At 31.0% G+C, this 13,077-nt stretch overlaps 1 protein-coding gene across 2 annotated transcripts; it reads right to left on the reverse strand.

Annotated features, from left to right (window-relative positions):
* LOC111714301 (probable N-acetyltransferase CML1) lies at positions 1–10,092 on the reverse strand. Of its 2 annotated transcripts, none has more exons than XM_023489376.1 (11): positions 9,860–10,092; positions 8,505–8,564; positions 8,129–8,229; positions 6,660–6,720; positions 5,862–5,929; positions 5,252–5,307; positions 3,019–3,076; positions 2,243–2,277; positions 1,719–1,814; positions 567–1,196; positions 1–166 (listed from the first exon to the last, which is right to left on the reverse strand). In XM_023489376.1, the coding sequence occupies exons 1-10, from the start codon at positions 9,913–9,915 to the stop codon at positions 1,110–1,112; spliced, it is 678 nt and encodes a 225-aa protein (XP_023345144.1). In that variant the 5' UTR covers positions 9,916–10,092; the 3' UTR covers positions 1–166; positions 567–1,109. The 2 variants fall into 2 exon arrangements, with proteins under 2 accessions (XP_023345144.1, XP_023345145.1); XM_023489377.1 differs by having other exon boundaries at positions 8,505–8,541; positions 9,860–9,948.
* Positions 10,093–13,077: the final 2,985 nt, after the last annotated feature.

Genomic DNA, 13,077 nt, shown 5'->3' on the forward strand with positions numbered 1-13,077 from the left:
TTTTTGAGGAGGAAATATTTCAAAACATCCAAAAAATAGAGGAGGTTGTGGGAATATTTCCCCCCCCCCATTCTACATTTGGAAAGTAACGTATACATATATTGCTTACATTTTTTAAATAATTGGTATTAGTGGATTGTAAAGATTTTTGATAACAAACTCACAACTTACAGGGTGTCCCAATAAACATGGGAATTTAGTGACGAATTCGATATCGTCTTTTTAAATAATTCTTTGATTTAGTATAGTGATACCTACAGAGAAAGCTGTAATCTGTAGAGCTTCGTCTGCTATGTTCACATTTTGTTTGTTTATGTTTTGACTGCATACGGTTGTTCTTAGTAAAATAAGAAAATTGCAGTATACAAACAGAGTAAACTTGTCCGTCTTCACTGTTCATCTTGTGCAGACATTATAGACACATCTTTACAGCCATTTACCGTTTTCATAAAATAAACTCTAGCAGACATAATAATATTATGGCTTTGGAATTAGGTATTACAATGCTAATTCATAACAAAGACGACATCGAATTCGTCACTGAATTCCCATGTTTTTTGGGACACCCTGTATAAAATTAGAATTGTCAAGTTTAAACTAATATTGAAAATATAAACTAAGGTCTGCGAAAAAGAAATAAGACTTAGACAAAAAAGCATCTTATTAATTCATAACAATTTTTGATATCATTTATGTTTAATTTATTCTTTTACTCTTTCGATCTTTTTAGTCTATTTTTTTGCAAAATCGTTTTGCTTTCATCGACTCTTTTGCAAGCATAGCATGTGTTACAGTTAAAACATGGGTTCTACTTCAATTCAATTGAACTCTGTTTAAAATTAGTAATTAAAAATTAGATTAAAAATTGAAAGCAAATCGATTGTCAAATGATTGATTGATTGGCAATTTATTTGGTTGAAAGTAGTTTTTTACGGTACAGTTAAAAATATTTAAAATTTATTTTTTAGTTATTTATGTAAAAAAGTATAGAAATAAAGATTTTAAAATATAAGGATTATAAAATGAGAGTAGAAGGCATCCCTCTGAATTTCTATTGAGCATTACCGTCTCAGATCTCAGTTGAATTGTTTTCACCAATCAATGTTAGTCTATATAATTTTCTTATGGAAATCAATGAATTCCGTGCCATGAATAAAATAAGGGAAGAATAGAAAAGGTGCTCGGGAACTGCTCGCCTAAATCAAGATACAATGTAGCCCAACAATCATGATAATTTTAAATGTAGTTTTTTTGTGTTAATACTTTTACGGTAACAAAATAAAAAATACTAAAATCTCTATAGAATGTTGGCTTTTGCTAAACAAAGGGATTTGTTGAACGATCAGAATACAGATAATGAACGATCAGAATATAGATATGAACGATCAGACTACAGATGATGAGCGATCAGAATACAGATAATGAACGATCAGAATATAGATAATGAACCAAAAATCAAAGATTAATGATGCTACAGCAATTTGCAAACAGGCAAATTTTTAATTAAGTCAATCGTCAATTTTATTAAAAAAAAGCATATCATTTTCTCTGTTTCTTTTAAAAAAAATTATACAATTTTATTGCTTGACTTGGCTTCAATGAGACATACATAAATGGTCCTAGAAAGTCCACGATTATTTCCATCATTAATATATAAAAAAGCATCGAAAACCGTTTATGAAAAGAATTTTTTAAATAAATTATTTTATTTCACTAACCTCCACCCAACCTGTCCTTTCATAGTAACTACAAGCAATCTTTTGTCCGAAGGTAGTTGCAGCCAACAGCCAGCAGCAATCAAGTTTCTTTCCGTTCTTTAAAATTAATTTTTTATTATTAATCATTTATGATCGTAATAAAAATTTAATAAATAAAGTTCTTCTTCGATTTTAGATAATTAATTTCTAGTTTTTTTAAGTCTTTCACATCTTTTAAGCGTATCTAAAGTATTGGTAATTTGCTTTAATTAATAAATTTAACCAAATTTCTTTATATTTTAACCAGTTTTGAAAATAATGTTACAACAATGGGATATAATACATTTTGAACAAAACAGTTTTATGGCAATGGTTTTAACTTTTAAGTTGTTCAATAAAACACTTTGTGGATTAAAAACGACATAAAAATTTTATTTAAAGCACCCAGCATAAAAATAGTTTTGATTTGTTTAACTTTGAAAATACTTCGTTCTTCTCAGGAATATCCGAAAATGTATTTTTTCCATCAATTTTAATTTTCATACCTTCATAACTTCGTCTGTCAACAGTTTCCCTATCCCTGAATAAAAGAAAATGATTTTCTAGATTTTTAAAGAGAATTTCTGATTTAATTTTTTTAAAGACTTTATTACCAAAAATTGTTTTGTTTTATGTTGAAATTTTGAAGCCTCCGAACTCAAAACTTTTTCCCAAGGTTTTTGTAATGTTTGTTTTACGGCATTATTGGAAAAGGCATGGTTAGAAAAAATAATTTTCATTTTTCTCTCAGCAGAAAGGTATTATTAGTGGTGTGCACTTGAAAGGTATTAATAGTGGTGGGCACTTGAGAGGTATTAATAGTGGTGTGCACTTGAAAGGTATTAATAGTGGTGTGCACTTGAAAGGTATTAATAGTGGTGTGCACTTGAAAGGTATTAATAGTGGTGTGCACTTGAGAGGTATTAATAGTAGTGTGCACTTGAAAGGTATTAATAGTGGCGTGCACTTGAAAGGTATTAATAGTGGTGTGCACTTGAGAGGTATTAATAGTGGTGTGCACTTGAAAGATATTAATAGTGGTGTGCACTTGAAAGGTATTAATACTGGTGTGCGGTTAAAAGGTATTAATAGTGGTGTGCAGTTGAAAGGTATTAATAGTGGTGTGCACTTGAAAGGTATTAATAGTGGTGTGCACTTGAAAGGTATTAATAGTGGTGTGCAGTTGAAAGGTATTAATAGTGGTGTGCACTTGAAAGGTATTAATAGTGGTGTAGACTTACAGTAGGCTGGATGGATTTCTTAAAATAAAGAGTGTGCTCACCTAATCTTCTAAATGCTGGATCTACACTAAATCTATTAATTTCTAGAAATTCTCCAACCTAAAAAAAATATGCTTTAGCTCTTACATCTTGGGGTAGATGGCACTGTTTAGGATCCATTTAATTTTTATGCGGATCCGGATCCGGAACGAGTTCATGAAAATTTCTGAATCAGAGATTAGGACATTTTTTATAATCTCTCTTTTTTTAACAGTTCAGATTTGGGTTTGAGAGAAACTGTATTCAGATATTATTTAAAGGAACTGTGTTCAGATAATTGTTTAAAGGAACTGTATATTCAGATACTTGTTTAAAGGAACTGTAATTGTAATTTCAAATGCATCTGCAAGCAAGGGAATTACCAAAATTTCAACATTGCCCTTTCAAGTTATCAAAGAGGACAGAGAGCTCAGTATGTTCATCCCTAGAATGGCGTTCACATTTCCGTACACCTGGAGTGTACGTAAGCGTAAAGTGTGAAATCAAAGCCAGACTATGTTTTGTTCAACGCGGTTTTCAAAAATTCGAATGTAAATACTTATTTTTTAAGTCGTTCATCCTGGATCAGTCAAAGGTTTAAAGGTTACTGTTATGAATCGGACATGACAATCTACAAATGGAGGGTCATGCTTACAGTCCTTTAAAGTTGAAGTACAAAATATTGATAAAGGGATTCTAATAAAACCAAATATTTCTCAACCAAAACGATGCATATGACAGAAATTTTTTGATTTGACTAATTTTATCAATTTTCTAGCAAGACTTTCTGGATTTTCGATTAATGTTGCATTTGAATAATATTTATCAATAATAACCCGTTTAATATTAAGGCATTTTACATAGTTATCATTATTTGAATTTTAAGTCAAAATTCAGCTTCCAGAACTTTTGTATTGCGCATCCCCGGCTTTGATCTCCATCTTGATCCGATTAATATAATTCCTCTTCCTCTTCGATATCCCGTACAAGCAGTGGTCAGTGGGTGTACCCTTGCTCACCCTGCAGGGAAACCTTTAATTCAGGGATCGGGCAATTATCAAAAAATTTAAAAGTACCCATGTTGGAAATCGAAATAACACTTTTGGCCTCCGGTGAAATACTTTTTTTACATTTTGGCAATTCTCCTAATGAAACCTAAAACACTAGGCTTTAGGGGCGCTTCGCGCCCATCTTTTATTTTACTACAAACAGTTTCTCTTTATATGCATAGTAAAAAAAAATCGAGGATTTTATAAAATATTTCGTGGATTTTCAAAATTTTCGACCATCCAAAAACATTCCCTGGGGTCACGAGAGGTCCCACTAAAAATTTGGGCCCGATCAGTTCAGCCGTTTTGACTTAACGTTTATTGGATACAAACAGACAAACAAACAGACAGACAGGCAAGCAAAGTATACATATAGAAGAATAAATATAGAGTTGCAGTTTGATGATTGGTGCTATAAACAAGTGGCGTATCAATTTCGAGTGACCTTCCAATTATATTTATAGAATGGAATACCCAAATCCACAACGGTACCCTTGAAAGCCTTGTTTAATTATTTCCCTTGTGGTTTCTTTACTAAAGTGACTTGCGCATTTCTACTGAAGAAACTATGGGGAAAATGTCATAATTGAACATTCTTTAAAGCTAGAAATTCGACGATATCCCTCACATTACTGATCAGATAAAAGTTTTATGGGTACTCTTGTAAATTGAACATATCTTTTTTTATAAATGGAGGGTCACTGGAAATTATAACGACAGTCCTTTAAAGCAAAACATTCTCCAGACAGCAATTCTCAAGGCAGAGTTTGAGATCTTCAGAGTTACCAAGGTTACCCACAAATGATTAAACATCGAAGACGACTATACGGAATTTATGCAATTTTCCTTATTTTTACAAATCATCCATAATTAATTAAACGACTATATATTTCACAGAGGAAACTAAATTTAATTCTTAGATTGTTTAATTCAAAGCGTTTTATGTAATCCATACTTCAAGGGTAACCCTGTACAATATATTTGTAGGAAAACTCTACAAATACAGGGTGTCACATGAAACATGACAGTTGGTGACTAGTTAAAAATGTATTTTTCCTGAAATTTTTCATCGATTTTTGTAACTAAATAAACTACAATAATATCTTATACAGTGTATGGAAGAAGACATTCCTAACTATTCATCAACTATCATGTTTCGTGGGACACCCTGTAGACAAAATTTTAATTCATCTCGATTATAAATTACCTTCTTGAATGCAATTATCCCTACAACTAGATTTTTCACTTCTGCCACCAAAAATCCTGTCATATTTAGAAAATCCTGTCATATTTAGAAAATCCTGTCATATTTAGAAAATCCTGTCATATTTAGAAAATCCTGTCATATTTAGAAAATCATGTCAAACTGAAGGAAATTAATGAACGCGTTATTTGAACTATGACAATTGTCTCATTTTTTCCGCGTAAACTTTGCAATTTTTTTTTCGAACATAAACCTTAATTGTAAATCTTCATTTATTTTTCAAAGATGTTTTTCTTATTAAAAACTACATTTTCCATTGAATTTGCTTTTGAATATACTTACTTAGTCTCTGGCTAAATCTGTGGACAATATGCAACTAAAAATAAGAAGCAGAGGGAAACCGGGCACATCTTTTTTAATAGGGAAAAGTTTTTGTTTGTTGTACAATTAAATATTTTGAATATTTTTTAGGCAAAAACCACGCTAATTTCACAATTTGCTACTGTTTTTGACCTGTAAATTACAACGTGACGCCTAAAAAAACTTACAAAATCACGAATTTTTACAATTTAAAACCAAATATGAAAAAGGAAACTAAACAGAATATTTTGACCTGTCTGATTGTTATTGTTGGTCCAGGCTATCAGGTCCAGATCCACCATGTCTGTATTCAAAGCATTCCTGAATACAGGTCATGGAGTTCATAGAATACATTTAGTACATAGAGTACATGGAGTACATAGAACACATAGGGTACAAAGCCTAAAGGTAACATAGGGTACATAGAGTACAAAGAGTTGTGCAGGCTCTTTCATCCAAAACAAAATTGATTTTTTGAAATAAAAGAATATGCTTAACACTTAACGTAGTCGTTTTTAGATAATCTGAATTAAATATTTGATCAAACAAGATCAGTCTTAAAAACGCACCTAAACGTTGAGGTTATATCTTTCTTCGATCATTGTTGATAAGCCAGTAAAGAATTTTTAAAATGTAAAAGCTCTGACAACGAGTCTAGAATAAATTAAAGAGTTACAAATTAAGATGTCAGGTACTGATGCAAAGGCTTTTTCCCAAGCGGCAACTTCCAAAATGCGCAATTTCCAAAGTGGCGACTTACCAAGTTTATCCTATCCGCAGCGCTCGACCCCCTAGCCCATCCTAGCCGCAGCGCTCTGCCCCACAAGAGCCTTCGTCGCGTCAGCGGGCCTAACTTAACTTTTGTGGTAAGATGCTGCTTGGGAAATTGAACAATTGGGAAGTTGCAACTTGGGAAGTCGTCTTTGGTAAAATGCCTTTGGGAAAATACTGAACACTCAAATTACAAATATTAGAAATTTTTTATTTAAAATATTAAACAAAGACGACTTATATCTCAAATTAGTTTGGTCATTACAATTCATGCTAATACCTGGCGTATACATAATATACATTGTACTGCACCAGTAAGTTAATCAGCTGAATACAACCAACTAGAAAAACAACATTTAGTATAAAACTGCGTACAGAAAATATTATAAACTCAAATGTTCAATCCATATATATTGGCATCCTGAAGGCATTAAACTTTGACATTTAAAACTAAGAAAAGTTGATCTACCAGAAGTCATAGCTTGAAATATATAAGGTCCACGCCAGTAGGTTGCAAAGAAATATAGATTAGAAAATCAGAGATTGTGACAAGGACTAAATTCGATAAAACTATTCCTCTGAAGACGAAAGTTGGCGTCTTTGATGTTTGAAAACTATCCAGAGGAGAAAAATGTGCATTAAGAAAGGTTGCACGAAAATTAATAGCTTTCCGAGATGTACAGGGTTACCCACAAAGGATGAGACTGTAAAGACGACTCAAAACTCTAAAACGGCTTGAAACTTGATTTTTGGTTTCTGCATTCAGTTGAGTATTTGATGGTTTACTAGATGATTTAGCACAGCCATAAACCTGTTACAAGGGCCCTGAAACCAACAACACGGACTAATTGCAATTTCCGTGCAATCGTCTCTGAAGGGGTAACCATCTCATTATAAGGAAAAAAATTCGGATCAAATTTTGCTATTGAATTTATATCAAAGATCACAGACAATCTCTGATCGTTGTCTCTTAACTAAACCGCATATTTAGTGGGATTCTTTGTATTTTCTGTTAGTGTAATAATTATGCAAAATTTTATAAATATCAAATCAAATCAAATCAAATCAAATCAAATTAAATTTAATCAAATCAAATCAAATCAAATCAAATCAAATCATATCAAATCAAATCAAATCAAATCAAATCAAATCAAATCAAATCAAATCGAATCAAATCAAATCAAATAAAATAAAATAAAATAAAATAAAATCAAATCAAATCAAATCAAATCAAATTTAATCAAATCAAATCAAATCAAATCAAATCAAATCAAATCAAATCAAATCAAATCAAATCAAATCAAATCAAATCAAATCAAATCAAATCAAATCAAATAAAATAAAATAAAATAAAATAAAATCAAATCAAATCAAATCAAATCAAATTTAATCAAATCAAATCAAATCAAATCAAATCAAATCAAATTAAATCAAATCAAATCAAATCAAATCAAATCAAATCAAATCATATCAATATATATAAATCAAATCAACACAATAATAAAAACTAGATGTGACCTGCAAGTATAAAAACTAGATGTGACCTGTTGTATAGAACTAGACGTGACCTACCAGTATGAAAACTAGATGTGACCTGCTAGTATAAAAACTAGATAAGACCTGCTAGTATAAAAATAGATATGACCTGTTAGTATAAAAACTAGATATGGCCTGCTAGTATAAAAACTAGATATGACCTGCTAGTATAAGAACTAGATATGACCTGCTAGTATGAAAACTAGATATGACCTGCTAGAATAAAAAGAATCCATGTTGAGGAGAGGAGGTAAGTAAGACCAAATAGAAAAACTTGAAATACAAACGTTGGCCTTCTTGGGTCAAACAGACGCCTTTAAAATAAAATGAATTTTCTGAATTTGTTGTCTTTAATTTAACTCTAAAAAAGGGGGTTAAAAAAAGATAATCGAACTTAAACTTTTATTAAAACTCCACTTTTTTATTGACGCTGAAAATATAAAATTCTTTTATTTTCAAATTGTTTTTGCATTTTAACAAAAAGTAAAAAACAATTATATTGGTTGGACTTTAAGATTACCCATTAACTCATTAATTCGAATGAGAAATTTGCAATATCTAATTATAATTGTACTTAAATATTACTCACTTGTATGCGTGTCTAACAGTTGGTCCAGATGTTAATCCTTTAAAAAATAGTTCTCTTACTCTATAATAATTAAGGTAAATTAAGTTAAATATGAACATAAAAATTTTGGTTTTTTAAAATAAACACTGAAAAATTCGGAGCCCTCTTCCAACTACTGTTGATTCCCTTTTCAAAGGTAATGCTTTATGCCTGATTCACAATCACAACAGTGCCTTTATTCCTAAATCTGAGTAATAATGAGGAAGATATAGCTTTTTAAAATCCTAAATCATTTAATTTTTGTCAATTCATTCTTTCATTGTCTTTGCATCGTAAGTCCGAAAGGATTTTCTTTTAAAAAAGAAACTACAAAATTGTGAATCATCCAGTTTTCGCTTAATCGCCATCATTTCAAGTCCAACCATATCCAAACAGACCTTCACTATGAAACAGAGCTGAAAACTTTAGAATGGTGGATATCCAGATCAATGCTTGATCTCCAGATTAAATAATACTTGTTTTCCTCTTGTTTTTAATCTCCAGTTAATTAACCAATCAGGATTAAGGGTATCCCATTCTAAAGTTGTCAGCTTTGGGCTGTTTTTTAATGCAACTCTTGTATTGTATGCCCCTAATCCTTATTGCTAAATTTTTGTATCCATTGTCAAGTTCTGAATTTCTGCTTAATCCCTGCTGTCTTCGAACCAATAAGAGTTCTCTAATTGATTGTGCGCCAAAATTCTAGAATTTCTCGGCTTCTAATTGGCTGTTCGGTTTCTACAATTAAAACCTAATTGGTTGCAGTTAAGACAATTTCACGAATATTAACGTAAGATAAAATTAGTCATCAGATTAATAAAGAAATTAGATCAAGCATTGATTTTCTTTGTATAATCCTCTTTTTGGATATTTCTACTGTATAAAAGTTACGTTTGATAACAATTACAAATACAATGCTATATCGATTGGGCTAATATCCAATTGATTTAAAGTCAGCTGTTCACAGGCCGGCTTTTAGACGATTTAAACAATTATAAATTTAAACTTGAAATTATTAAAATACATATTTTAGGACTATTTTGACTTTAAAGGTTAGTTTTAATAAACACTAATCCAAAACTTACGTTCGTTCAATTGATGTTGAGTTCAATTGATATGACACCATCAACACCAGAAATCAAAACCAGTTTTTCAAAAGTTAAAGAGTGAGTACATCTTAACATGACACTCTGATTGGATAAATTTTTAGCTTTTTTCTTTGATATCGAATGCGTTTTAAAAAAATCTTGTGTTTAGTAAAACTATAGAGTTTAAGCATTAATCTTGATATCCACCATTCTAAAGTTTTCAGCTCAGATAAGAAAAATCTTGATTACCTTGCATGATCTTGAGCTTGATAAGGTCTTATCTTAATAGTTTTTTCCTCATTCATTGTACAACTATTTGATTTTTAGGTCTGAAAAATAAAATAATAAATGGTACAGTGAGACCCATGAATTTATGGAAAAGGAAGACGATTTTCAAGGCTCAAATGGTTTTACATATTCAAATGAACATGAAACATTAACATATTATACAGCAACTAAGCAATTACTCACAAATTTCACCAAAAATTAAATTTTTAAGGTTTTGGTAAAACTGCGCGCTTCATATTTATTTCAAAAACACATCGTATGAAACTTTATTAAAAATTATAAAAATATAACTTCCAAGATATATAATAAGAAGAAAATAACTTTCAGATAAAAAAAATACAAAATAAATTCCTAAAAATCAAATAATATGTTGGTAACTTCCTAAAATTAAAAAATAAACAAGTTACTTCCCAAAAATGAAATAATATTTAGGTAAATTCCGACATATAACAAATAAGTTTGTAACTTCCTTAAATTAAAAATAAGAATATAACTTCCTGTTAATATAATAAGTAGGAAACTTCCTTATATTAGAAAGTAAGTAAGTAACATAAAGAATATTGTTACGCATGACGTTTTTAGTTGTTATGTGAAAGAGGTTGAGATCACTAGAAGACTGAAACATGTCAAGTTTATGTTCATGCATAAAAAACAATCAACACGTGTGTGTGGATAATTTAAATATTAACAATGAAAGCAGCTTAGAAAATACAAGGAGGCCCATTATACATGACGAGGAAAACCTTGTGTGTATTCATGTCCCAGTAAAAATGAAAATCTATTACTCGTTGGATTTTAATTTGGAAAACTCAAGATATGACAGGAAATTTCTGAACATCAAAGCCGGTGTGACGTGAGAATCCGACCGGGCGAGAGATATTGTTCGGGCTACCGTTTTGCTGCCTCAAACAACAAATTTAACAAAATCTTTTTATGGATTCCTTTAAATATTATGATATTGCGATTTAACATCACATAAATATTACATGCCCTAGTGATCTATATCTATGTTTTTTTAAATTCTTAGAGAGGAAGACGACTTTCGAACCGTAATATTGTTCTTTAAACTTTTTCTAGTGTTACTGACTTTAAAAACTAAAATAACTATATTTTACAACTGGAAAGTGTATTAAAAATGCTTTTATAATTTAATACTGCGGGGAAAGTGTCAAAACTATTAAAAAATGCAGTAGCCCGGACATTTTTTCACCCCCTGGCTGATTATCACGTCACACCGGTAATATAGTTTGCTTTTAATAACCATATTCAGTAACGCCTGAAAAAATCCAAAATTAGGATACTGCAATTGTGTAAAAAGGCAAAGTGAATACATATTTATTCACTTTTCTTGAAGGGACAGTCGCCATGATTTCAAGTGATCTTAAAGAGGGGGATGCCCGATTCAGTGTACTCTTTCTCTTATCGTTAATATGAAAGATTAAGACGTTTTTTTCTTTTTCGCATGAATCCCGTACGTTTCTTTTACAGATCCGCTATGCTTCAAACTAACCACATTTGGTACTATTGGGAATCGGATATCCTATATAAATGGAAGTTTACTTAAAATTACGTCTAAAGTTCATTAAATTAACAATGGAGTAAAATCCTGATAAAAATCATCTGTTTTAACATTTACATCATTCAGAGGTACGTATTCCTAATACCTAACTAGTCATCTTCGGCTGACGACCGTTGGGTCACGTGATCGACAGCTGCCGGCCCTTAGACTCGACTTACGGTTTTTTTTCAAATTTGGTTGAATCACGGACTCTGTGTAGTCTTAAGCTTAATTGTAGGTTTGAGTAATTTATTAGTAACATGGCAGCTTTTCTAGGATCGAGTCCGTAAGAGGATTTAGAATTCGCAGAATACAGGGTGTCCCATGAAACATGACAATAGCAAGACGTCTTAAAGGTCTTTGAAATAGTTTATGTCTTTAATTCATAAACCAAATTTTAGAATTAAAATTCTATAGTTAATAGTCACAAAATACTCCTAGTCATACTCAAAACGTTGCCAAAATGTGGTCTGTCTTTTATGAGCTTTCTATATTACCGGAGAAATAAAGAATTTTTTTCAGATTTCGACAATTTTGGTGTTAATTTAATAAAAATTGAAATCTGAACGAAATTCATATTATCTCCAGTAATATTGACAACACAAAAAAGACAGACCACAATTTGGAAATGGCAGGACCAGGAGAATTTTGCAAATATTGTTTCGAGAATCATATATGTCAAAATGGGTTGACGACTGAATGTCACTAATAAATTATAATTCAAAGATGACTTTAAAACCGTCGTGCTATAGTCATGTTTCGGGACACCCTGTATCTAAAAATGAACTCGCACAATACCTCAGACCTTACTCAGAAGAAAGATGAAGAGAGATATTTCGAGGAATGTTGATATAATTAATTTTACGCAAAGTGTCACATTATATTTTGTAAAGGAAATTTATTATTCTAACAAAAGTCGAGGGTTATGTAGTTAAAGGGATTGTGACTTGTGAGCGTAATTTCAAGTTACTCTCCTGTTCGAGTTACAGTCCAATTCACAACGGTACCATTGAAAGATTATCTGATCAAGTATGAATTTAATACAAAGAGAATTGTTATTCAAAACTGTTCATTTCATTTGCAGTAACTCTTCAAAGTGACTTCCACTTTATTGCTTCATAAACATGGAGAAATTATTAGAATTTAACGATTTTTAAACCAGAAGATTTCAAGCGCATCGTATGTGAATCGGACATGTCCCTCGTTAGCTGGGCGGTGACATGAAATTACGACGACAGTGGCTTTATAGGCAAATCTTTCTCATCTCTTAACTGTTAATCCACGTATAATTTCAATGTTGATTTTTTCTCGATGCCTGTCAAAATATCGATTTTTTTTAGAATTTCAAACATTATTTTTAATTTACTAGCATTTTGATCGCCAGGATAAATGATGGTTAATGTTCTGAAGACACAGACACCGAAAGATACAAAAGTTAAAATTACCCAAATTATCTTGTTTATCTATACCAAGGACTATGAAATAGAAGGGAGATACAACTGACACGGCCCGCCCTACCATATGATTATACATGCTTTGTAGACGGGTACTCCATTTGTATAAAAAAATTAGAATAGGTTATTGTATATCAGACAAATATATCTTATTCAAATGAAGTAAC

This window comes from Eurytemora carolleeae, unplaced genomic scaffold (assembly GCF_000591075.1).
Source record: "Eurytemora carolleeae unplaced genomic scaffold, Eaff_2.0 scaffold569, whole genome shotgun sequence".
In the NCBI taxonomy this organism is placed as follows: Eukaryota; Metazoa; Arthropoda; class Copepoda; order Calanoida; family Temoridae; genus Eurytemora; species Eurytemora carolleeae.

Coding starts and splice junctions, on each gene's coding strand:
- LOC111714301 (XM_023489376.1), bottom strand. CDS start 9,915: ATGAATGAGGAAAAAACTATTAAGATAAGACCTTATCAAGCTCAAGAT. Junction 5,308..5,861: donor CAACAATAACAATCAGACAG/GTCAAAATATTC, acceptor TAAATATGACAG/GATTTTTGGTGGCAGAAGTG. Junction 1,197..1,718: donor AAAGGACAGGTTGGGTGGAG/GTTAGTGAAATA, acceptor ATCTTGATTTAG/GCGAGCAGTTCCCGAGCACC.